At 50.8% G+C, this 26,620-nt stretch overlaps 1 protein-coding gene across 1 annotated transcript; it reads right to left on the bottom strand.

Annotated features, from left to right (window-relative positions):
• On the bottom strand, nt 1–25,730 carry CLN3 (CLN3 lysosomal/endosomal transmembrane protein, battenin). The gene is made up of 15 exons (XM_075319591.1): nt 25,658–25,730; nt 9,805–9,880; nt 9,517–9,607; nt 8,707–8,757; nt 8,511–8,590; nt 6,213–6,298; nt 6,033–6,105; nt 4,051–4,194; nt 3,405–3,529; nt 3,274–3,320; nt 3,116–3,184; nt 2,977–3,032; nt 948–1,041; nt 727–873; nt 1–652 (listed from the first exon to the last, which is right to left on the bottom strand). The coding sequence occupies exons 1-15, from the start codon at nt 25,707–25,709 to the stop codon at nt 533–535; spliced, it is 1,311 nt and encodes a 436-aa protein (XP_075175706.1). The 5' UTR covers nt 25,710–25,730; the 3' UTR covers nt 1–532.
• Nucleotides 25,731–26,620: the final 890 nt, after the last annotated feature.

A 26,620-nucleotide genomic window follows, 5' to 3' on the forward strand; every position in this document is an offset into this window, starting at 1 on the left:
TTTAATTTATTTAATCAGCAAATTAACATTGTAAAGTTTAACAAAGTAAGACAAAAAATAAAAACTCCGCACTGGGAACAGAAGACTGGGAAAAAAAAACCCCGAACTATCTCAACCTATGAGGCCCGGAGAGGACGCGGACACGGACACTACCTGGCGTCCCTCCACCCGCTCTGCACAGCAGATACACTATAGGATAATCCACAATACTGAGTGTGACCAGCAGGGGCGTCCTGACCGCCAAATGAGGCTGAAAAGTCGCTTCTGATTGGTGCATATTTCCTGATGCCTTAGAGGTGATAAAAGGATTAGTGAAAAAGGCATCATAAATTACAGATGTAGAAAATGTCACATGACGGAGGAGAGAAGCGGCGCCCAACACCAAGAGCAGATCTGAAGAAATGATGAGTCCTGATCCGGGAGCGGTGCGGAGCCGCCGTCCTCTGCACCATCCACCATTGGGAAAAGAAGGATCCTCCGTATTCGAGCCCCCACATATCACACCCCACTGGTGCGGAGAACGTCCCCGGCATCATGAGAGGCGACAGAAGTAGTTATGGACGGGGATGGCGATGGCTCCGGACAGAGATATCCCCAGGGTGTCGGACACGCAGGCCACGGACATGGCGAATTCCTGCTCTTCCGGTTTACTCTGTGGGAGACATTAAAAGTACAGATCACCGAGAGACAAAAATACAAAACCGCGCGGCCCGGAGCCCCCGTTACCTCAATGGCAATGTTGTTGAATGTGTTGACATAAGCAGCGCCCCCGAGAAGACCCTCGAGTATGATAATCAGGAAGATTCCCGGCAGCGTCACACTCGGGAGGAACAAATATGCCACCCCCACGAGAAGAAAGATGGCGAGTCCACACTACGGGCACAAAATCAAGGATGTTACTATAGACATTAGGACTCCACACCTGGGGGGAGGCGAAGACGAGTTACCTGAAGACAGGCCAGGACCCAAATGTGCCGGATCTTAAAGCATTGGACTGAGGATCGAGAAATAAACACACCGGCCTGATACAGCATCTGATACCTGAGATACAGAAGGATTGGCGTTAGTATGCCTCCAGTCACAGGGTCAGGACATGGTGTCATTGTATTACCCCGCTCTGTCCTCTGACTCGCAATTGTATACGAGAAAGGAACCGTGATGGGGTCATACATAACCCCTGCCTGGTTGTATAGGTACCAATGGATCAGTAGTTTTCAGCCACTGATAAGCAATAATCTGTAAACATACAGTAATGGCTGAAAGTGTTGGCACCCTTGAAATTGTTCCAGAAAATTAAGCATTTCTCCAAGAAAATTATTGCAATTACACACATTTTGTTATTCATATGTTTATTTACACATAGAAAAAAAAATGGCCCTGAGAAAATTGTTGGCACTTTTCCAAATTGCTCAGTAAACAATTTTGTTTCCAGTGTGTGATGCCCATTTACACTCACCCATGGCAAGTAACAGGTGTGGGCAATATGAAAATCACACCTGAAATCAGATAAAAAAGGGAGACGTTGCCTCAATCTGTGCAGTGTGTGTGTGTGTGTGTGTGTGTGTGTGTGTGTGTGTGTGTGTGTGTGTGTGTGTGTGTGTGTGTGTCGTACTAAGCATGGAGAACAGAAAGAGGAGAAGAGAACTGTTTGAGGACTGGAGAACCAAAATAGTTCAAAAATATCAATCTCAAGGAGACAAGATCTCCAGAGATCTTGATGTTCCTTTGTCCGTGGTGCGCAACATAATCAAGAAGTTTACAACCCATGGCACTGTAGATAATCTCCCCAGACATGAACAGCAGAGAAAAGCTGATGAATGGTTCTAACGCAGGGAAAGCCGGATGGTGGCGAAGCCCCAATCAAGTTCCTGCAGCTCAGGAGCATCAGTGTCAGTGCGAACTATCCATCCACATCTGAATGACATGAAACGCTATGGAGGAGACCCAGGAGGACCCCACTACTGACACAGACAGAAAAAAGCCAAAATGTACGTGAGGAACCAAAATCCTTCTGGAAAAGCGTCTTGTGGACAGATGAGACCAAGATAGAGCTTTTTGGTAATGTATCATTCTACTGTTTAGTGAGAACTGAACGAGGCCTACAAAGTAAAGAACACAGCCCCTACAGGCACACATGGTGGAGGGCAGACATGTTTTGAGGTTGTGTAGCTGCTTCTGGCACTGGGGGTCTTGATTGTGCGCAAAACAACATAAAATCTGAAGATTACCAATGAATCTGGGTGACAATGTAGAGCCCAGTGTCAGAAAACCGGGTATAGTCCTAGGTCAGGGGTCTCCAGCAGGACAATGACCCCAAACACTTCAAGGATGCCCAGAAATGGATGGAAACAAATCGCTGGAGAGTTCTGAAGTGACTGCAAAGAGACCGGATCTAAATCCCATTGACACCTGAGGAGAGATCTGAAGATTCAGCTATGAGAGACCTGGAGACGTTTATAAAGAAGAGTCTGAGACTCCAGGTGAGAGGAGGAAGAAGCTGTGGACGGGGACAGGAGGCGACTGATGGAAGGGATTTATTCCAGAGGGTAAAGAGCAAGGAGGGGGGAGGGGAAAACTATTGTGTCCAGACCATTTTTGTGGTTTCATGTGAAATTATCTCCAATTTTCATTTTTTTAAATAACAAACCATGTGTAATTGCAATAATTTTCTGGGAGAAATACTTCAATTTTGGGAAAAAATTAAAACGGGGGAAAAAGCTTTTGGACATGACTGTGCACCCCACTAATCCGACATCCGCATAAAGAAAATTCATACAGGCATCACGTCAAACCCCATTACGGTACCACATTTTAGAAATGGAAATCAAATCATAGGAGACTGGAGGATCCGCAACTGATGTAACTTATGGCACCTATTCTCAGATAAACCACAAATAATAGAAACGTTTAACCCTTTTTCACCCACAGCAAGTAACAACCCCCAAATACCTCCTCTGGCCATCGCTTGCCCCTTACCATCGGTATTGCATCGAGTGACTCATCTTGATGTTCGGAAAATAGATTAACTCATACTGCAAAAAAGACAAATGAACTAATATAAGACCCCCAGCACCCACCGGCTCACAATATAATGGGGTCAAAGGTTAACACTTACCAGACCCTGGTTTATGAAATACTCTGCAAAGTAGACGAGGGACAAGGGCAGCATATACTTCAAGAGAGACTGTAAGAAGGAAAGCAAGGATGGAGGCCGCATCACGAGAGCGTACAGCGGAGTATACAGCGAGTATATAACATATTGTATGCCCTCACCTTAACGATCCGCCACTTATCGGCCATTGTCTGAGGAGGGCGCGTCCCTGTAACAGATAAAGAGCGAATAGTGAAACTACAGCCTCCGGGTTAGCGCCACTCCGGCCCCAGAAAGTGTCCTGCCCCAGTACCCGAGACTCGCGGTGACGATGGTCCGTCTAAGAGGGGACGCTGGTGCGACCGGTCCGCAGAAGTGTAACTGGAGGGGAACGTCCATCGTGGGAGAGAAGACGGGGGGAGCAGGAGAACAAAGTAACTGCGGGAAGAAAGAGGGAAACATGGCCGCCTTCACCGAGAGATCCGTACAGTTAGGCTATGTGCGCACGTTGCGTACTAGCCCTGCAGATATTTCTGCAGCGATCTGAAGAGCACATGTGCGCTTTAGATCGCTGCAGAAATGTCCGTAGTGAGCGCCGATTCCATGCGCTCTGCCAGCAGCTCCTGCCATAGACAGAGCAGGAGCTGCCGGCAAAGCGCAGGAAAGAAGTGACATGTCACTTCTTTTTGCGCAGCGCTTCGGCAGTAGCCGAAGCGCTGCGCTCTTAGACGCCACGTGCGCACGGCCCCTGCACAATCTCCATAGACTGTGCAGGGGACGCTGGACGCATGCAGTTACGCTGCGCTACAAAGCGCAGCGTAACTGCATGTTTTTACGCAACGTGCGCACATAGCCTAAGTGTCAGAGAATTAGAGAGATATTTACTCACTGGTAACAAATTGTGGCAGAGAAGAAAGAAAAGTGTTCAATCATCAGCACCATCCGCTCCCCCGACTCACCTAACCAGGAGCAGAGCCGGGACAACAAGCATCACAAGCAGCGAGGTCCGGGGAGAAAGGCCCGCCGCCGTGAGGCCCAGGTAAGAGAGCGCGCCCAGGATCCCCGCACCACCGGTACCAGAGGACCAGCAGGAGACCACGTCACTGCAGAGAGAAGAACGCTGTAATACTGCCCCTATGTACAAGAATATAACTACTATAATACTGTCCTTATGTACAAGAATATAACTACTATAATACTGCTCCTATATACAAGAATATAACTACTATAATACTGCCCCCTATATACAAGAATATAACTACTATAATACTGCCCCTATGTGCAAGAATATAACTACTATAATACTGCCCCTATGTACAAGAATATAACTACTATAATACTGCCCCTATGTACAAGAATATAACTACTATAATACTGCCCCCTATATACAAGAATATAACTACTATAATACTGCCCCCTATATACAAGAATATAACTACTATAATACTGTCCTTATGTACAAGAATATAACTACTATAATACTGCTCCTATATACAAGAATATAACTACTATAATACTGCCCCCTATATACAAGAATATAACTACTATAATACTGCCCCTATGTGCAAGAATATAACTACTATAATACTGCCCCTATGTACAAGAATATAACTACTATAATACTGTCCTTATGTACAAGAATATAACTACTATAATACTGCTCCTATATACAAGAATATAACTACTATAATACTGCCCCCTATATACAAGAATATAACTACTATAATACTGTCCTTATGTACAAGAATATAACTACTATAATACTGCTCCTATATACAAGAATATAACTACTATAATACTGCCCCCTATATACAAGAATATAACTACTATAATACTGCCCCTATGTGCAAGAATATAACTACTATAATACTGCCCCTATGTACAAGAATATAACTACTATAATACTGTCCTTATGTACAAGAATATAACTACTATAATACTGCTCCTATATACAAGAATATAACTACTATAATACTGCCCCCTATATACAAGAATATAACTACTATAATACTGCCCCTATGTACAAGAATATAACTGCTATAATACTGCCCCTATGTACAAGAATATAACTACTATAATACTGCCCCTATATACAAGAATATAACTACTATAATACTGCCCCCTATATACAAGAATATAACTACTATAATACTGCCACTATGTACAAGAATATAACTGCTATAATACTGCTCCTATGTACAAGAATATAACTACTATAATACTGCCCCTATATACAAGAATATAACTACTATAATACTGCCCCCTATATACAAGAATATAACTACTATAATACTGCCCCCTATATACAAGAATATAACTACTATAATACTGCCCCTATGTACAAGAATATAACTGCTATAATACTGCCCCCTATGTACAAGAATATAACTACTATAATACTGCCCCCTATATACAAGAATATAACTACTATAATACTGCCCCCTATATACAAGAATATAACTACTATAATACTGCCCCCTATGTACAAGAATATAACTACTATAATACTGTCCCCTATGTACAAGAATATATCTACTATAATACTGCCCCTATGTACAAGAATATATCTACTATAATACTGCCCCTATATACAAGAATATATCTACTATAATACTGCCCCTATGTACAAGAATATAACTACTATAATACTGCCCCTATGTACAAGAATATAACTGCTATAATACTGCCCCCTATGTACAAGAATATAACTACTATAATACTGCCCCTATATACAAGAATATAACTACTATAATACTGTCCCCTATGTACAAGAATATATCTACTATAATACTGCCCCTATATACAAGAATATAACTACTATAATACTGCCCCTATGTACAAGAATATAACTACTATAATACTGCCCCTATGTACAAGAATATACTACTATAATACTGCAGTTGATGTATACGGATATTAATCCCTGTGTGCAGTTTGTTACCTGTAGAAGAAAGCTGTGAGGCTGAGGAAGGTGATTTCTCCGACCCCTGAGGAGACGCTGGCGAATACGACCCCTGGGGATAGAATATAAATCGGGTGGTGAGTGGCGGTGTGTGTAGATTGTCGCTGTTTGATTATTTTCATCCGTCAGTAAATTCTCATCATAAAACACAGAACTCACCGAGGAGACTGACGGCGACATCTGCAGAGAACGACACAATCAGGAAACTGGCCGCGGCCGTAACGATGCACAGAGACACTCTGTAACTGAAGAGGAAGAGCAGAGACCGGAAGATCAGTGCAGAGACCGCGGGGAGCAGAGAAAAGACGGCGGGAGCAGAGACCAAGAAGTCAGAGAAGAGACGGCGGGAGCAGAGTCCGAGAAGTCAGAGAAGAGATGGCGGGAGCAGAGACGGAGATGTTGTGAATTCCATCAGAGATGGTGCTGTCCCTGGCAGTGTTTCTGGACTCCCTCTGGTGGCTAGTGCTGGTAGTGAGCCTTATTCTGCGTCTGTCGCTCAGACAGGTGTTGGAGATGATTGCGGTTTCAGGTAGCCTATTGAGTCCAGCCTGGGGGTATAAAGGAAAGCTGTCTCTGTCTAACCTTTGCCGGTGATAATTATAGTTTTTGCCTCATGGGAAGATGTCCTGAATTCTTGTCCTCCAGCCTTTCGGCTTTTTGCCTGCCTCTTTAGGTTTTTGTTTTACCTTTTGAGCCTTTTTTGGATTCTCCAGGAATGATTTCTACAGCGTTTTTTTTCTTTCTTTTGTATCGGTTCTGTTCCCATGTGATCCCGAGTCTGCAGCCATGCCTGATAAGAGTTTTGCTCTCTAGGTCTGGGCTTGGTTGGGGCTGAATTTGCGCTGAAGGGCTTTCCTGCTTGATTTATGCCTTTTCCTAAACCTGTGTTTCCCTTTTGTTTCTTGCTGGGGGATAATCTTCCTGCACCATTTTTGGAGGATGATTTATTCTCAGCAAGAAAGTGAGTTGTTACTCCCGGTCTGATCAGGATTTGTATTTTTGTATCTCATGTGTTTTTTGTAGTTAGGATCTTTTCTATTATATTTGCACAAGAGTTCCTGATATAGCGGGAGAAAAGATCGTGTGATCCTTAAGGGAATATTTGATTATCAGGTGTTTGTATTATTCAGGGTTTTTGCTGGCTGCAACCAATAATCTCTCCTATACTTTTGTATCTAGCTAGCAGGGCCTCACTTTGCTTATTCTATATCTTCCATCTGTGTTGTTTTTTTTTTTACATCACCATTGTTATATGTTGGGGGCTTTTACTTTCCTTTGGGGCTGCTCTGAGGCAAGTCAGGATTCCTCATTGTTTGAGGTTGGTTAGTTTTGTTAGGAACTCTCCACCGTTACTTCTAGTTGTGTTGTTGTAGTCAGGGGCTTGCAGCTGTCAGTTTCCAAATACTCTTTGTGCATTATCATCAAGCTTTTAATGGGATTTTTGAAAGATCTTTTTGTGGTCTCTAGATCATAACAGTGAGAAGTCAGAGAAGAGACGGTGGCACAGAGTCCGAGAAGTCAGAGAAGAGACAGCGGCACAGAGACCGAGAAGTCAGAGAAGAGACGGCGGCGCAGAGGCAGAGAAGTGAGAAAGAGACAGCGGTGCAGAGGCAGAGAAGTGAGAAAGAGACGTCGGCGCAGAGGCAGAGAAGTCAGAGAAGAGACGGCGGGTGCAGAGAGCGAGAAATCAGAGAAGAGACGGCGGCGCAGAGCGCGAGAAGTCAGAGAAGAGACGGCGGGTGCAGAGAGCGAGAAATCAGAGAAGAGACGGCGGGTGCAGAGAGCGAGAAATCAGAGAAGAGACGGCGGGTGCAGAGAGCGAGAAATCAGAGAAGAGACGGCGGCACAGAGACCAAGAAGTCAGAGAAGAGACGGCGGCGCAGAGGCAGAGAAGTGAGAAAGAGACGTCGGCGCAGAGGCAGAGAAGTCAGAGAAGAGACGGCGGGTGCAGAGAGCGAGAAATCAGAGAAGAGACGGCGGCGCAGAGCGCGAGAAGTCAGAGAAGAGACGGCGGCGCAGAGGCAGAGAAGTCAGAGAAGAGACGGCGGGTGCAGAGAGCGAGAAATCAGAGAAGAGACGGCGGCGCAGAGCGCGAGAAGTCAGAGAAGAAACGGCGGGAGCAGAGAGCGAGAAGTCAGAAGAGACGGCGGGAGCAGAGAGCGAGAAGTCAGAAGAGACGGCGGGAGCAGAGAGCGAGAAGTCAGAGAAGAGACGGCGGGAGCAGAGAGCGAGAAGTCAGAGAAGAGACGGCGGTGCAGAGAGCGAGAAGTCAGAGAAGAGACGGCGGTGCAGAGAGCGAGAAGTCAGAGAAGAGACGACGGCGGTGCAGAGAGCGGGAGACGGCGGTGCAGAGAGCGGGAGACGGCGGCGCAGAGAGCGGGAGACGGCGGCGCAGAGAGCGGGAGACGGCGGTATAGACATGTACAGGGAGGAGATTACATTGGGATTAACCCTTACCTGTACGGGATCTGGTGGATGTAGAGGGGCGCGCTGAGCTTTATCACCAGGGTGGGCAGGATGTCGGCGAGGAGCACGGCCTGTAATACAGAGGGCGGTTATACCGGGAACAGTGATGGCGACACATCCTATTCCAGGGGTCGTCTGCAGCCCCTGTGCCCGGAGCGGTGGAGACCCCTTTAAGCTGATTACTCACAGCGGTGGAGATCTCGTTGCAGTCGTATTGGCTGGAGTTTGTCACATTCACCTAGAAGAGAAGCAAGATGTGAAGCGGAGGAGAAGAGGCGCCGCAGCAGCAGCAGCAGCTTGCACCCCGGCACTGGAGGCCTCCGGAGCTGCGCTCACACTCTGCAGACTCCACATCAACATCTTCACTTCCTCATAATAACCAAAATTCTCATAGTCACGAGCCCCGATGTAAGGAGACGTTACACAACACACCCCTCCATATCCCTCCCCCGCACCCCCATATCCCCCCCCTGCACCCCCATATCCCTCCCTATCACCTCCATATCCCCCCCACCCCCATATCCCCCCCCGCACCCCCATATCCCTCCCTATCACCTCCATATCCCCCCCACCCCCATATCACCCCATCACCTCTATATCTCATCACCTCCATATCCCCCCCATCACCTCCGTATCCCCCCCCGCACCCCCATATCCCTCCCTATCACCTCCATATCCCCCCCACCCCCATATCACCCCATCACCTCTATATCTCATCACCTCCATATCCCCCCCCATCACCTCCGTATCCCCCCCCGCACCCCCATATCCTCCCATCACCTCCATATCCCCCCCATCACCTCCATATCCCCCCCCACCCCCATATCACCCCATCACCTCTATATCTCATCACCTCCATATCCCCTCCCCCGATCACCTCCATATCCCCCCCCCCATCACCTCCGTATCCCCCCCCGCACCCCCATATCCTCCCATCACCTCCATATCCCCCCCGGCACCCCATATCCCCCCCATCACCTCCATATCCCCCACTCACCTGCACTGTCTGATTGGTCTCCGTCCTCAGGATGTCGTGTGCGGCGCTCAGCATCACCACGTAGGCGAAGTTATTACACAGCCCCAGCAACCTGCGAGCGAGAGGGTCAGGTGAGCGCTCATAAGTATGTGACCCTCCCACGACAGCTCCTAAGTATGTGACTCCCCCCCCCCACGACAGCTCCTAAGTATGTGACCCCCACCCCACCCCCACAGCTCCTAAGCATGTGACCCCCCCCCCCACCCCCCACCACGACAGCTCCTAAGTATGTGACCCCCCAGGACGTACCAGAACGCGGACAGGTTCCTCCAGTGAGAGCGGTGCTGCGTCTGCGGTTCGGGGGTCGCGTCATCATCCGCCTCCTCTGTAACACGACACAGACAGTGACAAACCGCAGCTGCTGCAGAACCTCTCCACACATTACAAGAAGACTCTGTTTTTGCAGCTGTATATTGCCAGGATCTGTACTAGTGATAATTCATGCTGGGCCTTGTAGTGCCCCCGGGGCTGATAGATACAATGCTGGGCCTTGTAGTGCCCCCAGGGCTGATAGATACAATGCTGGGCCTTGTAGTGCGCCCAGGGCTGATAGATACAATGCTGGGCCTTGTAGTGTCACCAGGGCTGATAGATACAATGCTGGGCCTTGTAGTGTCACCAGGGCTGATAGATACAATGCTGGGCCTTGTAGTGTCACCAGGGCTGATGGATACAATGCTGGGCCTTGTAGTGTCACCAGGGCTGATAGATACAATGCTGGGCCTTGTAGTGTCACCAGGGCTGATAGATACAATGCTGGGCCTTGTAGTGCGCCCAGGGCTGATAGATACAATGCTGGGCCTTGTAGTGTCACCAGGGCTGATAGATACAATGCTGGGCCTTGTAGTGCCCCAGGGCTGATAGATACAATGCTGGGCCTTGTAGTGCCCCCAGGACTGATAGATACAATGCTGGGCCTTGTAGTGTCACCAGGGCTGATAGATACAATGCTGGGCCTTGTAGTGTCACCAGGACTGATAGATACAATGCTGGGCCTTGTAGTGTCACCAGGGCTGATAGATACAATGCTGGGCCTTGTAGTGTCACCAGGACTGATAGATACAATGCTGGGCCTTGTAGTGCCCCAGGGCTGATAGATACAATGCTGGGCCTTGTAGTGCCCCCAGGGCTGATAGATACAATGCTGGGCCTTGTAGTGCCCCCAGGACTGATAGATACAATGCTGGGCCTTGTAGTGTCACCAGGGCTGATAGATACAATGCTGGGCCTTGTAGTGCCCCCAGGGCTGATAGATACAATGCTGGGCCTTGTAGTGCCCCCAGGGCTGATAGATACAATGCTGGGCCTTGTAGTGTCACCAGGGCTGATAGATACAATGCTGGGCCTTGTAGTGCCCCCAGGGATGATAGATACAATGCTGGGCCTTGTAGTGCGCCCAGGGCTGATAGATACAATGCTGGGCCTTGTAGTGTCACCAGGGCTGATAGATACAATGCTGGGCCTTGTAGTGTCACCAGGGCTGATAGATACAATGCTGGGCCTTGTAGTGCCCCCAGGGCTGATAGATACAATGCTGGGCCTTGTAGTGTCACCAGGGCTGATAGATACAATGCTGGGCCTTGTAGTGCCCCCAGGGATGATAGATACAATGCTGGGCCTTGTAGTGCGCCCAGGGCTGATAGATACAATGCTGGGCCTTGTAGTGCCCCCAGGGCTGATAGATACAATGCTGGGCCTTGTAGTGCCCCCAGGGCTGATAGATACAATGCTGGGCCTTGTAGTGTCACCAGGGCTGATAGATACAATGCTGGGCCTTGTAGTGTCACCAGGGCTGATAGATACAATGCTGGGCCTTGTAGTGCCCCCAGGGCTGATAGATACAATGCTGGGCCTTGTAGTGCCACCAGGGCTGATATATACAATGCTGGGCCTTGTAGTGTCACCAGGGCTGATAGATACAATGCTGGGCCTTGTAGTGCCCCCAGGGCTGATAGATACAATGCTGGGCCTTGTAGTGTCACCAGGGCTGATAGATACAATGCTGGGCCTTGTAGTGTCATCAGGACTGATAGATACAATGCTGGGCCTTGTAGTGTCACCAGGGCTGATAGATACAATGCTGGGCCTTGTAGTGTCACCAGGGCTGATAGATACAATGCTGGGCCTTGTAGTGCGCCCAGGGCTGATGGATACAATGCTGGGCCTTGTAGTGCGCCCAGGGCTGATAGATACAATGCTGGGCCTTGTAGTGCCCCCAGGGCTGATAGATACAATGCTGGGCCTTGTAGTGCCCCCAGGGCTGATAGATACAATGCTGGGCCTTGTAGTGTCACCAGGGCTGATAGATACAATGCTGGGCCTTGTAGTGTCACCAGGGCTGATAGATACAATGCTGGGCCTTGTAGTGTCACCAGGGCTGATAGATACAATGCTGGGCCTTGTAGTGTCACCAGGACTGATAGATACAATGCTGGGCCTTGTAGTGCCACCAGGGCTGATAGATACAATGCTGGGCCTTGTAGTGTCACCAGGGCTGATAGATACAATGCTGGGCCTTGTAGTGCGCCCAGGGCTGATAGATACAATGCTGGGCCTTGTAGTGTCCCCAGGGCTGATAGATACAATGCTGGGCCTTGTAGTGTCACCAGGGCTGATAGATACAATGCTGGGCCTTGTAGTGTCACCAGGGCTGATAGATACAATGCTGGGCCTTGTAGTGTCACCAGGGCTGATAGATACAATGCTGGGCCTTGTAGTGTCACCAGGGATGATAGATACAATGCTGGGCCTTGTAGTGTCACCAGGGATGATAGATACAATGCTGGGCCTTGTAGTGTCACCAGGGCTGATAGATACAATGCTGGGTCTTGTAGTGTCACCAGGGCTGATATATACAATGCTGGGCCTTGTAGTGTCACCAGGGCTGATAGATACAATGCTGGGGCTTGTAGTGTCACCAGGACTGATAGATACAATGCTGGGCCTTGTAGTGCCCCCAGGGCTGATAGATACAATGCTGGGCCTTGTAGTGCCACCAGGGCTGATAGATACAATGCTGGGCCTTGTAGTGCCCCCAGGACTGATAGATACAATGCTGGGCCTTGTAGTGCCCCCAGGACTGATAGATACAATGCTGGGCCTTGTAGTGTCACCAGGGCTGATAGATACAATGCTGGGCCTTGTAGTGCCCCCAGGGCTGATAGATACAATGCTGGGCCTTGTAGTGTCACCAGGGCTGATAGATACAATGCTGGGCCTTGTAGTGCCCCCAGGGCTGATATATACAATGCTGGGCCTTGTAGTGCCCCCAGGGCTGATAGATACAATGCTGGGCCTTGTAGTGCCCCCAGGGCTGATAGATACAATGCTGGGCCTTGTAGTGTCACCAGGGCTGATAGATACAATGCTGGGCCTTGTAGTGCCCCCAGGGCTGATAGATACAATGCTGGGCCTTGTAGTGTCACCAGGGCTGATAGATACAATGCTGGGCCTTGTAGTGTCACCAGGGCTGATAGATACAATGCTGGGCCTTGTAGTGTCACCAGGGCTGATGGATACAATGCTGGGCCTTGTAGTGCCCCCAGGGCTGATAGATACAATGCTGGGCCTTGTAGTGCCCCCAGGGCTGATAGATACAATGCTGGGCCTTGTAGTGCCCCCAGGGCTGATAGATACAATGCTGGGCCTTGTAGTGCCCCCAGGGCTGATAGATACAATGCTGGGCCTTGTAGTGCACCCAGGACTGATAGATACAATGCTGGGCCTTGTAGTGTCACCAGGGCTGATAGATACAATGCTGGGCCTTGTAGTGTCACCAGGGCTGATAGATACAATGTTGGGCCTTGTAGTGCCCCCAGGACTGATAGATACAATGCTGGGCCTTGTAGTGTCACCAGGACTGATAGATACAATGCTGGGCCTTGTAGTGTCACCAGGGCTGATAGATACAATGCTGGGCCTTGTAGTGTCACCAGGGCTGATAGATACAATGCTGGGTCTTGTAGTGCCCCCAGGACTGATAGATACAATGCTGGGCCTTGTAGTGTCACCAGGGCTGATAGATACAATGCTGGGCCTTGTAGTGTCACCAGGGCTGATAGATACAATGCTGGGCCTTGTAGTGTCACCAGGACTGATAGATACAATGCTGGGCCTTGTAGTGCCACCAGGACTGATAGATACAATGCTGGGCCTTGTAGTGTCACCAGGGCTGATAGATACAATGCTGGGCCTTGTAGTGCCCCCAGGGCTGATAGATACAATGCTGGGCCTTGTAGTGTCACCAGGACTGATAGATACAATGCTGGGCCTTGTAGTGTCACCAGGACTGATAGATACAATGCTGGGCCTTGTAGTGTCACCAGGGCTGATAGATACAATGCTGGGCCTTGTAGTGTCACCAGGGCTGATAGATACAATGCTGGGCCTTGTAGTGTCACCAGGGCTGATAGATACAATGCTGGGCCTTGTAGTGTCACCAGGGCTGATAGATACAATGCTGGGCCTTGTAGTGTCACCAGGGCTGATAGATACAATGCTGGGCCTTGTAGTGTCACCAGGGCTGATAGATACAATGCTGGGCCTTGTAGTGTCCCCAGGGCTGATAGATACAATGCTGGGCCTTGTAGTGTCACCAGGGCTGATAGATACAATGCTGGGCCTTGTAGTGCCCCCAGGGCTGATAGATACAATGCTGGGCCTTGTAGTGTCACCAGGGCTGATAGATACAATGCTGGGCCTTGTAGTGTCCCCAGGACTGATAGATACAATGCTGGGCCTTGTAGTGCCCCCAGGACTGATAGATACAATGCTGGGCCTTGTAGTGTCTCCAGAGCTGATAGATACAATGCTGGGCCTTGTAGTGTCACCAGGGCTGATAGATACAATGCTGGGCCTTGTAGTGCCCCCAGGACTGATAGATACAATGCTGGGCCTTGTAGTGTCACCAGGGCTGATAGATACAATGCTGGGCCTTGTAGTGTCACCAGGGCTGATAGATACAATGCTGGGCCTTGTAGTGTCACCAGGGCTGATAGATACAATGCTGGGCCTTGTAATGTCACCAGGGCTGATAGATACAATGCTGGGCCTTGTAGTGCGCCCAGGGCTGATAGATACAATGCTGGGCCTTGTAGTGTCACCAGGACTGATAGATACAATGCCGGGCCTTGTAGTGTCACCAGGGCTGATAGATACAATGCCGGGCCTTGTAGTGTCACCAGGGCTGATAGATACAATGCTGGGCCTTGTAGTGTCACCAGGGCTGATAGATACAATGCTGGGCCTTGTAGTGTCACCAGGGCTGATATATACAATGCTGGGCCTTGTAGTGTCACCAGGGCTGATATATACAATGCTGGGCCTTGTAGTTTCACCAGGGCTGATAGATACAATGCTGGGCCTTGTAGTGCCCCCAGGGCTGATAGATACAATGCTGGGCCTTGTAGTGTCACCAGGGCTGATAGATACAATGCTGGGCCTTGTAATGTCACCAGGGCTGATAGATACAATGCTGGGCCTTGTAGTGCGCCCAGGGCTGATAGATACAATGCTGGGCCTTGTAGTGTCACCAGGACTGATAGATACAATGCCGGGCCTTGTAGTTTCACCAGGGCTGATAGATACAATGCTGGGCCTTGTAGTGCCCCCAGGGCTGATAGATACAATGCTGGGCCTTGTAGTGTCACCAGGGCTGATAGATACAATGCTGGGCCTTGTAGTGCCACCAGGGCTGATAGATACAATGCTGGGCCTTGTAGTGCCCCCAGGGCTGATAGATACAATGCTGGGCCTTGTAGTGTCACCAGGGCTGATAGATACAATGCTGGGCCTTGTAGTGTCACCAGGGCTGATAGATACAATGCTGGGCCTTGTAGTGCCCCCGGGGCTGATAGATACAATGCTGGGCCTTGTAGTGCCCCCGGGGCTGATAGATACAATGCTGGGCCTTGTAGTGTCACCAGGACTGATAGATACAATGCTGGGCCTTGTAGTGTCACCAGGGCTGATAGATACAATGCTGGGCCTTGTAGTGCCCCCAGGGCTGATAGATACAATGCTGGGCCTTGTAGTGTCACCAGGGCTGATGGATACAATGCTGGGCCTTGTAGTGCCCCCAGGACTGATAGATACAATGCTGGGCCTTGTAGTGCCCCCAGGACTGATAGATACAATGCTGGGCCTTGTAGTGTCACCAGGGCTGATAGATACAATGCTGGGCCTTGTAGTGCCCCCAGGACTGATAGATACAATGCTGGGCCTTGTAGTGTCACCAGGGCTGATAGATACAATGCTGGGCCTTGTAGTGTCACCAGGGCTGATATATACAATGCTGGGCCTTGTAGTGTCACCAGGGCTGATAGATACAATGCTGGGCCTTGTAGTGTCACCAGGACTGATAGATACAATGCTGGGCCTTGTAGTGTCACCAGGGCTGATAGATACAATGCTGGGCCTTGTAGTGTCACCAGGGCTGATAGATACAATGCTGGGCCTTGTAGTGCCCCCAGGGCTGATAGATACAATGCTGGGCCTTGTAGTGTCACCAGGGCTGATAGATACAATGCTGGGCCTTGTAGTGCCCCCAGGGCTGATAGATACAATGCTGGGCCTTGTAGTGCCCCCAGGGCTGATAGATACAATGCTGGGCCTTGTAGTGTCACCAGGGCTGATAGATACAATGCTGGGCCTTGTAGTGCCCCCAGGGCTGATATATACAATGCTGGGCCTTGTAGTGCCCCCAGGGCTGATAGATACAATGCTGGGCCTTGTAGTGTCACCAGGGCTGATAGATACAATGCTGGGCCTTGTAGTGTCACCAGGGCTGATAGATACAATGCTGGGCCTTGTAGTGTCACCAGGGCTGATAGATACAATGCTGGGCCTTGTAGTGTCACCAGGGCTGATAGATACAATGCTGGGCCTTGTAGTGTCACCAGGGCTGATAGATACAATGCTGGGCCTTGTAGTGCCCCCAGGGCTGATAGATACAATGCTGGGCCTTGTAGTGCCCCCAGGGCTGATAGATACAATGCTGGGCCTAGTAGTGTCACCAGGGCTGATAGATACAATGCTGGGCCTTGTAGTGTCACCAGGGCTGATAGATACAATGCTGGGCCTTGTAGTGTCACCAGGACTGATAGATACAATGCTGGGCCTTGTAGTGTCACCAGGGCTGATAGATACAATGCTGGGCCTTGTAGTGCCACCAGGGCTGATAGATACAATGCTGGCCTTGTAGTGCGCCCAGGGCTGATAGATACAATGCTGGGCCTTGTAGTGTCACCAGGGCTGATAGATACAATGCTGGGCCTAGTAGTGTCACCAGGGCTGATAGATACAATGCTGGGCCTTGTAGTGTCACCAGGGCTGATAGATACAATGCTGGGCCTTGTAGTGTCACCAGGGCTGATAGATACAATGCTGGGCCTTGTAGTGTCACCAGGACTGATAGATACAATGCTGGGCCTTGTAGTGTCACCAGGGCTGATAGATACAATGCTGGGCCTTGTAGTGCCCCCAGGGCTGATAGATACAATGCTGGGCCTTGTAGTGTCACCAGGGCTGATAGATACAATGCTGGGCCTTGTAGTGCCCCCAGGGCTGATATATACAATGCTGGGCCTTGTAGTGCCCCCAGGGCTGATATATACAATGCTGGGCCTTGTAGTGCCCCCAGGGCTGATATATACAATGCTGGGCCTTGTAGTGCCCTCAGGGCTGATAGATGCAATGCTGGGCCTTGTAGTGTCACCAGGGCTGATAGATACAATGCTGGGCCTTGTAGTGCCCCCAGGACTGATAGATACAATGCTGGGCCTTGTAGTGCCCCCAGGGCTGATAGATACAATGCTGGGCCTTGTAGTGTCACCAGGGCTGATAGATACAATGCTGGGCCTTGTAGTGCCCCCAGGGCTGATAGATACAATGCTGGGCCTTGTAGTGCCCCCAGGGCTGATAGATACAATGCTGGGCCTTGTAGTGCCCCCAGGGCTGATAGATACAATGCTGGGCCTTGTAGTGCCCCCAGGGCTGATAGATACAATGCTGGGCCTTGTAGTGTCACCAGGGCTGATAGATACAATGCTGGGCCTTGTAGTGCCCCCAGGGCTGATAGATACAATGCTGGGCCTTGTAGTGCCCCCAGGGCTGATAGATACAATGCTGGGCCTTGTAGTGCCCCCAGGGCTGATAGATACAATGCTGGGCCTTGTAGCGTCACCAGGGCTGATAGATACAATGCTGGGCCTTGTAGTGCCCCCAGGGCTGATATATACAATGCTGGGCCTTGTAGTGTCACCAGGACTGATAGATACAATGCTGGGCCTTGTAGTGTCACCAGGGCTGATAGATACAATGCTGGCCTTGTAGTGCCCCCAGGGCTGATATATACAATGCTGGGCCTTGTAGTGTCACCAGGGCTGATAGATACAATGCTGGGCCTTGTAGTGCCCCAGGGCTGATAGATACAATGCTGGGCCTTGTAGTGCCCCCAGGGCTGATATATACAATGCTGGGCCTTGTAGTGCCCCAGGGCTGATATATACAATGCTGGGCCTTGTAGTGCCCCCAGGGCTGATATATACAATGCTGGGCCTTGTAGTGCCCCCAGGACTGATAGATACAATGCTGGGCCTTGTAGTGTCACCAGGGCTGATAGATACAATGCTGGGCCTTGTAGTGTCACCAGGACTGATAGATACAATGCTGGGCCTTGTAGTGTCACCAGGGCTGATAGATACAATGCTGGGCCTTGTAGTGCGCCCAGGGCTGATAGATACAATGCTGGGCCTTGTAGTGTCACCAGGGCTGATAGATACAATGCTGGGCCTTGTAGTGTCACCAGGGCTGATAGATACAATGCTGGGCCTTGTAGTGCCCCCAGGGCTGATAGATACAATGCTGGGCCTTGTAGTGTCACCAGGGCTGATAGATACAATGCTGGGCCTTGTAGTGTCACCAGGGCTGATAGATACAATGCTGGGCCTTGTAGTGCCCCCAGGGCTGATAGATACAATGCTGGGCCTTGTAGTGTCACCAGGGCTGATAGATACAATGCTGGGCCTTGTAGTGTCACCAGGGCTGATAGATACAATGCTGGGCCTTGTAGTGTCACCAGGGCTGATAGATACAATGCTGGGCCTTGTAGTGTCACCAGGACTGATAGATACAATGCTGGGCCTTGTAGTGTCACCAGGGCTGATAGATACAATGCTGGGCCTTGTAGTGCCCCCAGGGCTGATATATACAATGCTGGGCCTTGTAGTGTCACCAGGACTGATAGATACAATGCTGGGCCTTGTAGTGTCACCAGGGCTGATAGATACAATGCTGGGCCTTGTAGTGCCACCAGGGCTGATATATACAATGCTGGGCCTTGTAGTGTCACCAGGACTGATAGATACAATGCTGGGCCTTGTAGTGTCACCAGGGCTGATAGATACAATGCTGGGCCTTGTAGTGTCACCAGGGCTGATAGATACAATGCTGGGCCTTGTAGTGTCACCAGGACTGATAGATACAATGCTGGGCCTTGTAGTGCCCCCAGGGCTGATAGATACAATGCTGGGCCTTGTAGTGTCACCAGGGCTGATAGATACAATGCTGGGCCTTGTAGTGTCACCAGGGCTGATAGATACAATGCTGGGCCTTGTAGTGTCACCAGGGCTGATAGATACAATGCTGGGCCTTGTAGTGTCACCAGGGCTGATAGATACAATGCTGGGCCTTGTAGTGTCACCAGGGCTGATATATACAATGCTGGGCCTTGTAGTGCCCCCAGGGCTGATAGATACAATGCTGGGCCTTGTAGTGTCACCAGGGCTGATAGATACAATGCTGGGCCTTGTAGTGTCACCAGGGCTGATAGATACAATGCTGGGCCTTGTAGTGCGCCCAGGGCTGATAGATACAATGCTGGGCCTTGTAGTGTCACCAGGGCTGATAGATACAATGCTGGGCCTTGTAGTGTCACCAGGGCTGATAGATACAATGCTGGGCCTTGTAGTGCCCCCAGGACTGATAGATACAATGCTGGGCCTTGTAGTGCCCCCAGGGCTGATAGATACAATGCTGGGCCTTGTAGTGTCACCAGGACTGATAGATACAATGCTGGGCCTTGTAGTGTCACCAGGACTGATAGATACAATGCTGGGCCTTGTAGTGCCCCCAGGGCTGATAGATACAATGCTGGGCCTTGTAGTGTCACCAGGGCTGATAGATACAATGCTGGGCCTTGTAGTGTCACCAGGGCTGATAGATACAATGCTGGGCCTTGTAGTGCGCCCAGGGCTGATAGATACAATGCTGGGCCTTGTAGTGCCTCCAGGACTGATAGATACAATGCTGGGCCTTGTAGTGCCCCCAGGGCTGATAGATACAATGCTGGGCCTTGTAGTGTCACCAGGGCTGATAGATACAATGCTGGGCCTTGTAGTGCCCCCAGGGATGATATATACAATGCTGGGCCTTGTAGTGTCACCAGGGCTGATGGATACAATGCTGGGCCTTGTAGTGTCACCAGGACTGATAGATACAATGCTGGGCCTTGTAGTGTCACCAGGGCTGATAGATACAATGCTGGGCCTTGTAGTGTCACCAGGGCTGATAGATACAATGCTGGGCCTTGTAGTGTCACCAGGGCTGATAGATACAATGCTGGGCCTTGTAGTGCCACCAGGGCTGATAGATACAATGCTGGGCCTTGTAGTGTCACCAGGGCTGATAGATACAATGCTGGGGCTTGTAGTGTCCCCAGGGCTGATAGATACAATGCTGGGCCTTGTAGTGTCACCAGGACTGATAGATACAATGCTGGGCCTTGTAGTGTCACCAGGGCTGATAGATACAATGCTGGGCCTTGTAGTGTCACCAGGGCTGATAGATACAATGCTGGGGCTTGTAGTGTCCCCAGGGCTGATAGATACAATGCTGGGCCTTGTAGTGTCACCAGGACTGATAGATACAATGCTGGGCCTTGTAGTGTCACCAGGGCTGATATATACAATGCTGGGCCTTGTAGTGCCACCAGGGCTGATATATACAATGCTGGGCCTTGTAGTGCCACCAGGGCTGATAGATACAATGCTGGGGCTTGTAGTGTCCCCAGGGCTGATAGATACAATGCTGGGCCTTGTAGTGTCACCAGGGCTGATAGATACAATGCTGGGCCTTGTAGTGTCACCAGGGCTGATAGATACAATGCTGGGCCTTGTAGTGTCACCAGGGCTGATATATACAATGCTGGGCCTTGTAGTGCCACCAGGGCTGATAGATACAATGCTGGGCCTTGTAGTGTCACCAGGGCTGATAGATACAATGCTGGGCCTTGTAGTGTCACCAGGACTGATAGATACAATGCTGGGCCTTGTAGTGTCACCAGGACTGATAGATACAATGCTGGGCCTTGTAGTGCCCCCAGGGCTGATAGATACAATGCTGGGCCTTGTAGTGCCACCAGGGCTGATATATACAATGCTGGGCCTTGTAGTGCCCCCAGGGCTGATAGATACAATGCTGGGCCTTGTAGTGCCACCAGGGCTGATAGATACAATGCTGGGCCTTGTAGTGTCACCAGGGCTGATAGATACAATGCTGGGCCTTGTAGTGTCACCAGGACTGATAGATACAATGCTGGGCCTTGTAGTGTCACCAGGACTGATAGATACAATGCTGGGCCTTGTAGTGTCCCCAGGGCTGATAGATACAATGCTGGGCCTTGTAGTGCCACCAGGGCTGATATATACAATGCTGGGCCTTGTAGTGCCCCCAGGGCTGATAGATACAATGCTGGGCCTTGTAGTGTCACCAGGGCTGATAGATACAATGCTGGGCCTTGTAGTGCCCCAGGGCTGATAGATACAATGCTGGGCCTTGTAGTGTCACCAGGACTGATAGATACAATGCTGGGCCTTGTAGTGTCACCAGGACTGATAGATACAATGCTGGGCCTTGTAGTGCCCCCAGGGCTGATAGATACAATGCTGGGCCTTGTAGTGTCACCAGGGCTGATAGATACAATGCTGGGCCTTGTAGTGTCACCAGGGCTGATAGATACAATGCTGGGCCTTGTAGTGTCACCAGGGCTGATATATACAATGCTGGGCCTTGTAGTGCCACCAGGGCTGATAGATACAATGCTGGGCCTTGTAGTGTCACCAGGGCTGATAGATACAATGCTGGGCCTTGTAGTGTCACCAGGACTGATAGATACAATGCTGGGCCTTGTAGTGTCACCAGGGCTGATAGATACAATGCTGGGCCTTGTAGTGTCACCAGGACTGATAGATACAATGCTGGGCCTTGTAGTGTCACCAGGGCTGATAGATACAATGCTGGGCCTTGTAGTGTCACCAGGACTGATAGATACAATGCTGGGCCTTGTAGTGTCACCAGGGCTGATAGATACAATGCTGGGCCTTGTAGTGTCACCAGGACTGATAGATACAATGCTGGGCCTTGTAGTGTCACCAGGGCTGATAGATACAATGCTGGGCCTTGTAGTGTCACCAGGGCTGATAGATACAATGCTGGGCCTTGTAGTGTCACCAGGGCTGATAGATACAATGCTGGGCCTTGTAGTGTCACCAGGACTGATAGATACAATGCTGGGCCTTGTAGTGTCACCAGGGCTGATAGATACAATGCTGGGCCTTGTAGTGTCACCAGGGCTGATAGATACAATGCTGGGCCTTGTAGTGTCACCAGGACTGATAGATACAATGCTGGGCCTTGTAGTGTCACCAGGGCTGATAGATACAATGCTGGGGCTTGTAGTGTCACCAGGGCTGATAGATACAATGCTGGGCCTTGTAGTGTCACCAGGACTGATAGATACAATGCTGGGCCTTGTAGTGTCACCAGGGCTGATAGATACAATGCTGGGCCTTGTAGTGCCCCCAGGACTGATAGATACAATGCTGGGCCTTGTAGTGCCACCAGGGCTGATAGATACAATGCTGGGCCTTGTAGTGTCACCAGGGCTGATAGATACAATGCTGGGGCTTGTAGTGTCACCAGGGCTGATAGATACAATGCTGGGCCTTGTAGTGTCACCAGGACTGATAGATACAATGCTGGGCCTTGTAGTGTCACCAGGGCTGATAGATACAATGCTGGGCCTTGTAGTGTCACCAGGGCTGATAGATACAATGCTGGGCCTTGTAGTGTCCCCAGGGCTGATAGATACAATGCTGGGCCTTGTAGTGTCCCCAGGGCTGATAGATACAATGCTGGGGCTTGTAGTGCCCCCAGGGCTGATAGATACAATGCTGGGCCTTGTAGTGCCACCAGGGCTGATAGATACAATGCTGGGCCTTGTAGTGTCACCAGGGCTGATAGATACAATGCTGGGGCTTGTAGTGTCACCAGGGCTGATAGATACAATGCTGGGCCTTGTAGTGTCACCAGGGCTGATAGATACAATGCTGGGCCTTGTAGTGTCACCAGGGCTGATAGATACAATGCTGGGCCTTGTAGTGTCACCAGGGCTGATAGATACAATGCTGGGCCTTGTAGTGTCACCAGGACTGATAGATACAATGCTGGGCCTTGTAGTGTCACCAGGGCTGATAGATACAATGCTGGGCCTTGTAGTGTCACCAGGGCTGATAGATACAATGCTGGGCCTTGTAGTGTCCCCAGGGCTGATAGATACAATGCTGGGCCTTGTAGTGTCCCCAGGGCTGATAGATACAATGCTGGGGCTTGTAGTGCCCCCAGGGCTGATAGATACAATGCTGGGCCTTGTAGTGCCCCCAGGGCTGATAGATACAATGCTGGGCCTTGTAGTGTCACCAGGGCTGATAGATACAATGCTGGGCCTTGTAGTGTCACCAGGGCTGATAGATACAATGCTGGGCCTTGTAGTGTCACCAGGACTGATAGATACAATGCTGGGCCTTGTAGTGCCACCAGGGCTGATAGATACAATGCTGGGCCTTGTAGTGTCACCAGGGCTGATAGATACAATGCTGGGCCTTGTAGTGTCACCAGGACTGATATATACAATGCTGGGCCTTGTAGTGTCACCAGGGCTGATAGATACAATGCTGGGCCTTGTAGTGTCACCAGGGCTGATAGATACAATGCTGGGTCTTGTAGTGTCACCAGGGCTGATATATACAATGCTGGGCCTTGTAGTGTCACCAGGGCTGATAGATACAATGCTGGGGCTTGTAGTGTCACCAGGGCTGATAGATACAATGCTGGGCCTTGTAGTGTCACCAGGGCTGATAGATACAATGCTGGGCCTTGTAGTGTCACCAGGGCTGATAGATACAATGCTGGGCCTTGTAGTGTCACCAGGGCTGATAGATACAATGCTGGGCCTTGTAGTGTCACCAGGGCTGATAGATACAATGCTGGGCCTTGTAGTGTCACCAGGGCTGATAGATACAATGCTGGGCCTTGTAGTGTCACCAGGACTGATAGATACAATGCTGGGCCTTGTAGTGCCCCCAGGGCTGATAGATACAATGCTGGGCCTTGTAGTGCCCCCAGGGCTGATAGATACAATGCTGGGCCTTGTAGTGCCACCAGGGCTGATAGATACAATGCTGGGCCTTGTAGTGTCACCAGGGCTGATAGATACAATGCTGGGCCTTGTAGTGTCACCAGGGCTGATAGATACAATGCTGGGCCTTGTAGTGCCACCAGGGCTGATAGATACAATGCTGGGCCTTGTAGTGTCACCAGGGCTGATAGATACAATGCTGGGCCTTGTAGTGCCCCCAGGGCTGATAGATACAATGCTGGGCCTTGTAGTGTCACCAGGGCTGATAGATACAATGCTGGGCCTTGTAGTGCCACCAGGGCTGATAGATACAATGCTGGGCCTTGTAGTGTCACCAGGGCTGATAGATACAATGCTGGGCCTTGTAGTGTCACCAGGACTGATAGATACAATGCTGGGCCTTGTAGTGCCCCCAGGGCTGATAGATACAATGCTGGGCCTTGTAGTGTCACCAGGGCTGATAGATACAATGCTGGGCCTTGTAGTGCCCCCAGGGCTGATAGATACAATGCTGGGCCTTGTAGTGTCACCAGGGCTGATAGATACAATGCTGGGCCTTGTAGTGCCCCAGGGCTGATAGATACAATGCTGGGCCTTGTAGTGTCACCAGGGCTGATAGATACAATGCTGGGCCTTGTAGTGTCACCAGGGCTGATAGATACAATGCTGGGCCTTGTAGTGCCCCCAGGACTGATAGATACAATGCTGGGCCTTGTAGTGTCCCCAGGGCTGATAGATACAATGCTGGGCCTTGTAGTGTCACCAGGACTGATAGATACAATGCTGGGCCTTGTAGTGTCACCAGGACTGATAGATACAATGCTGGGCCTTGTAGTGCCCCCAGGGCTGATAGATACAATGCTGGGCCTTGTAGTGTCACCAGGGCTGATAGATACAATGCTGGGCCTTGTAGTGTCACCAGGGCTGATAGATACAATGCTGGGCCTTGTAGTGCCCCAGGACTGATAGATACAATGCTGGGCCTTGTAGTGTCACCAGGGCTGATAGATACAATGCTGGGCCTTGTAGTGCCCCAGGGCTGATAGATACAATGCTGGGCCTTGTAGTGCGCCCAGGGCTGATAGATACAATGCTGGGCCTCGTAGTGTCACCAGGGCTGATAGATACAATGCTGGGCCTTGTAGTGTCACCAGGGCTGATAGATACAATGCTGGGCCTTGTAGTGCCCCCAGGGCTGATAGATACAATGCTGGGCCTTGTAGTGCCCCCAGGACTGATAGATACAATGCTGGGCCTTGTAGTGTCACCAGGGCTGATAGATACAATGCTGGGCCTTGTAGTGCCCCCAGGGCTGATAGATACAATGCTGGGCCTTGTAGTGCCCCCAGGACTGATAGATACAATGCTGGGCCTTGTAGTGTCACCAGGGCTGATAGATACAATGCTGGGCCTTGTAGTGTCACCAGGGCTGATAGATACAATGCTGGGCCTTGTAGTGTCACCAGGGCTGATAGATACAATGCTGGGCCTTGTAGTGTCACCAGGGCTGATAGATACAATGCTGGGCCTTGTAGTGCCACCAGGGCTGATAGATACAATGCTGGGCCTTGTAGTGCCACCAGGGCTGATAGATACAATGCTGGGCCTTGTAGTGCGCCTGTCTCTCACCTTCCCAGTCGGAGCCGGAGCTGCCCCCGGTGTTGATGCCTCTTCTCTCCATATTTGTGTCCGCTTCCTGCTCTTCTGGCCACGCCTACTTCCTAGTTACTGTAACCAGGCACTGGAAGCCTTAAAAGGCCATCAGCACAAAAAAATAGCCCACAGCACAGGCGCTCTGTCAGCGCAGGGAGATTATTATTATTATTATTATTATTATTATTATTATTATTATTATTTATTCCATGGCGATTTACATGTGAGAAAGGACAATAATCATGAATGATACAAGGCACAAGAGGAGAGAGGACCCTGCCCGCGAGGAGGAAAGAGGACCCTGTCCGCAAGGAGGAGAGAGGACCCTGTCCGCAAGGAGGAGAGAGAACCCTGCCCGCGAGGAGGAGAGAGGACCCTGCCCGCGAGGAGGAGAGAGGACCCTGCCCGCGAGGAGGAAAGAGGACCCTGCCCGCAAGGAGGAGAGAAGACCCTGCCCGCGAGGAGGAAAGAGGACCCTGTCCGCAAGGAGGAGAGAGGACCCTGCCCGCAAGGAGGAGAGAGGACCCTGCCCGCGAGGAGGAGAGAGGACCCTGCCCGCAAGGAGGAGAGAGGACCCTGCCCTCGAGGAGGAAAGAGGACCCTGTCCGCAAGGAGGAGAGAGGACCCTGCCCGCGAGGAGGAGAAAGGACCCTGCCCGCGAGGAGGAGAGAGGACCCTGCCCGCGAGGAGGAGAGAGGACCCTGCCCGCGAGGAGGAGAGAGGACCCTGCCCGCGAGGAGGAGAGATTACCCTGCCCGCAAGGAGGAGAGAGGACCCTGCCCGCGAGGAGGAGAGAGGACCTTGCCCACGAGGAGGAGAGAGGACCCTGCCCGCGAGGAGGAGAGAGGACCCTGCCCGCGAGGAGGAGAGAGGACCCTGCCCGCGAGGAGGAGAGAGGACCCTGCCCGCGAGGAGGAGAGAAGACCCTGCCCGCGAGGA

This window comes from Anomaloglossus baeobatrachus, chromosome 7 (genome assembly GCF_048569485.1).
Source record: "Anomaloglossus baeobatrachus isolate aAnoBae1 chromosome 7, aAnoBae1.hap1, whole genome shotgun sequence".
Taxonomy (NCBI): Eukaryota; Metazoa; Chordata; class Amphibia; order Anura; family Aromobatidae; genus Anomaloglossus; species Anomaloglossus baeobatrachus.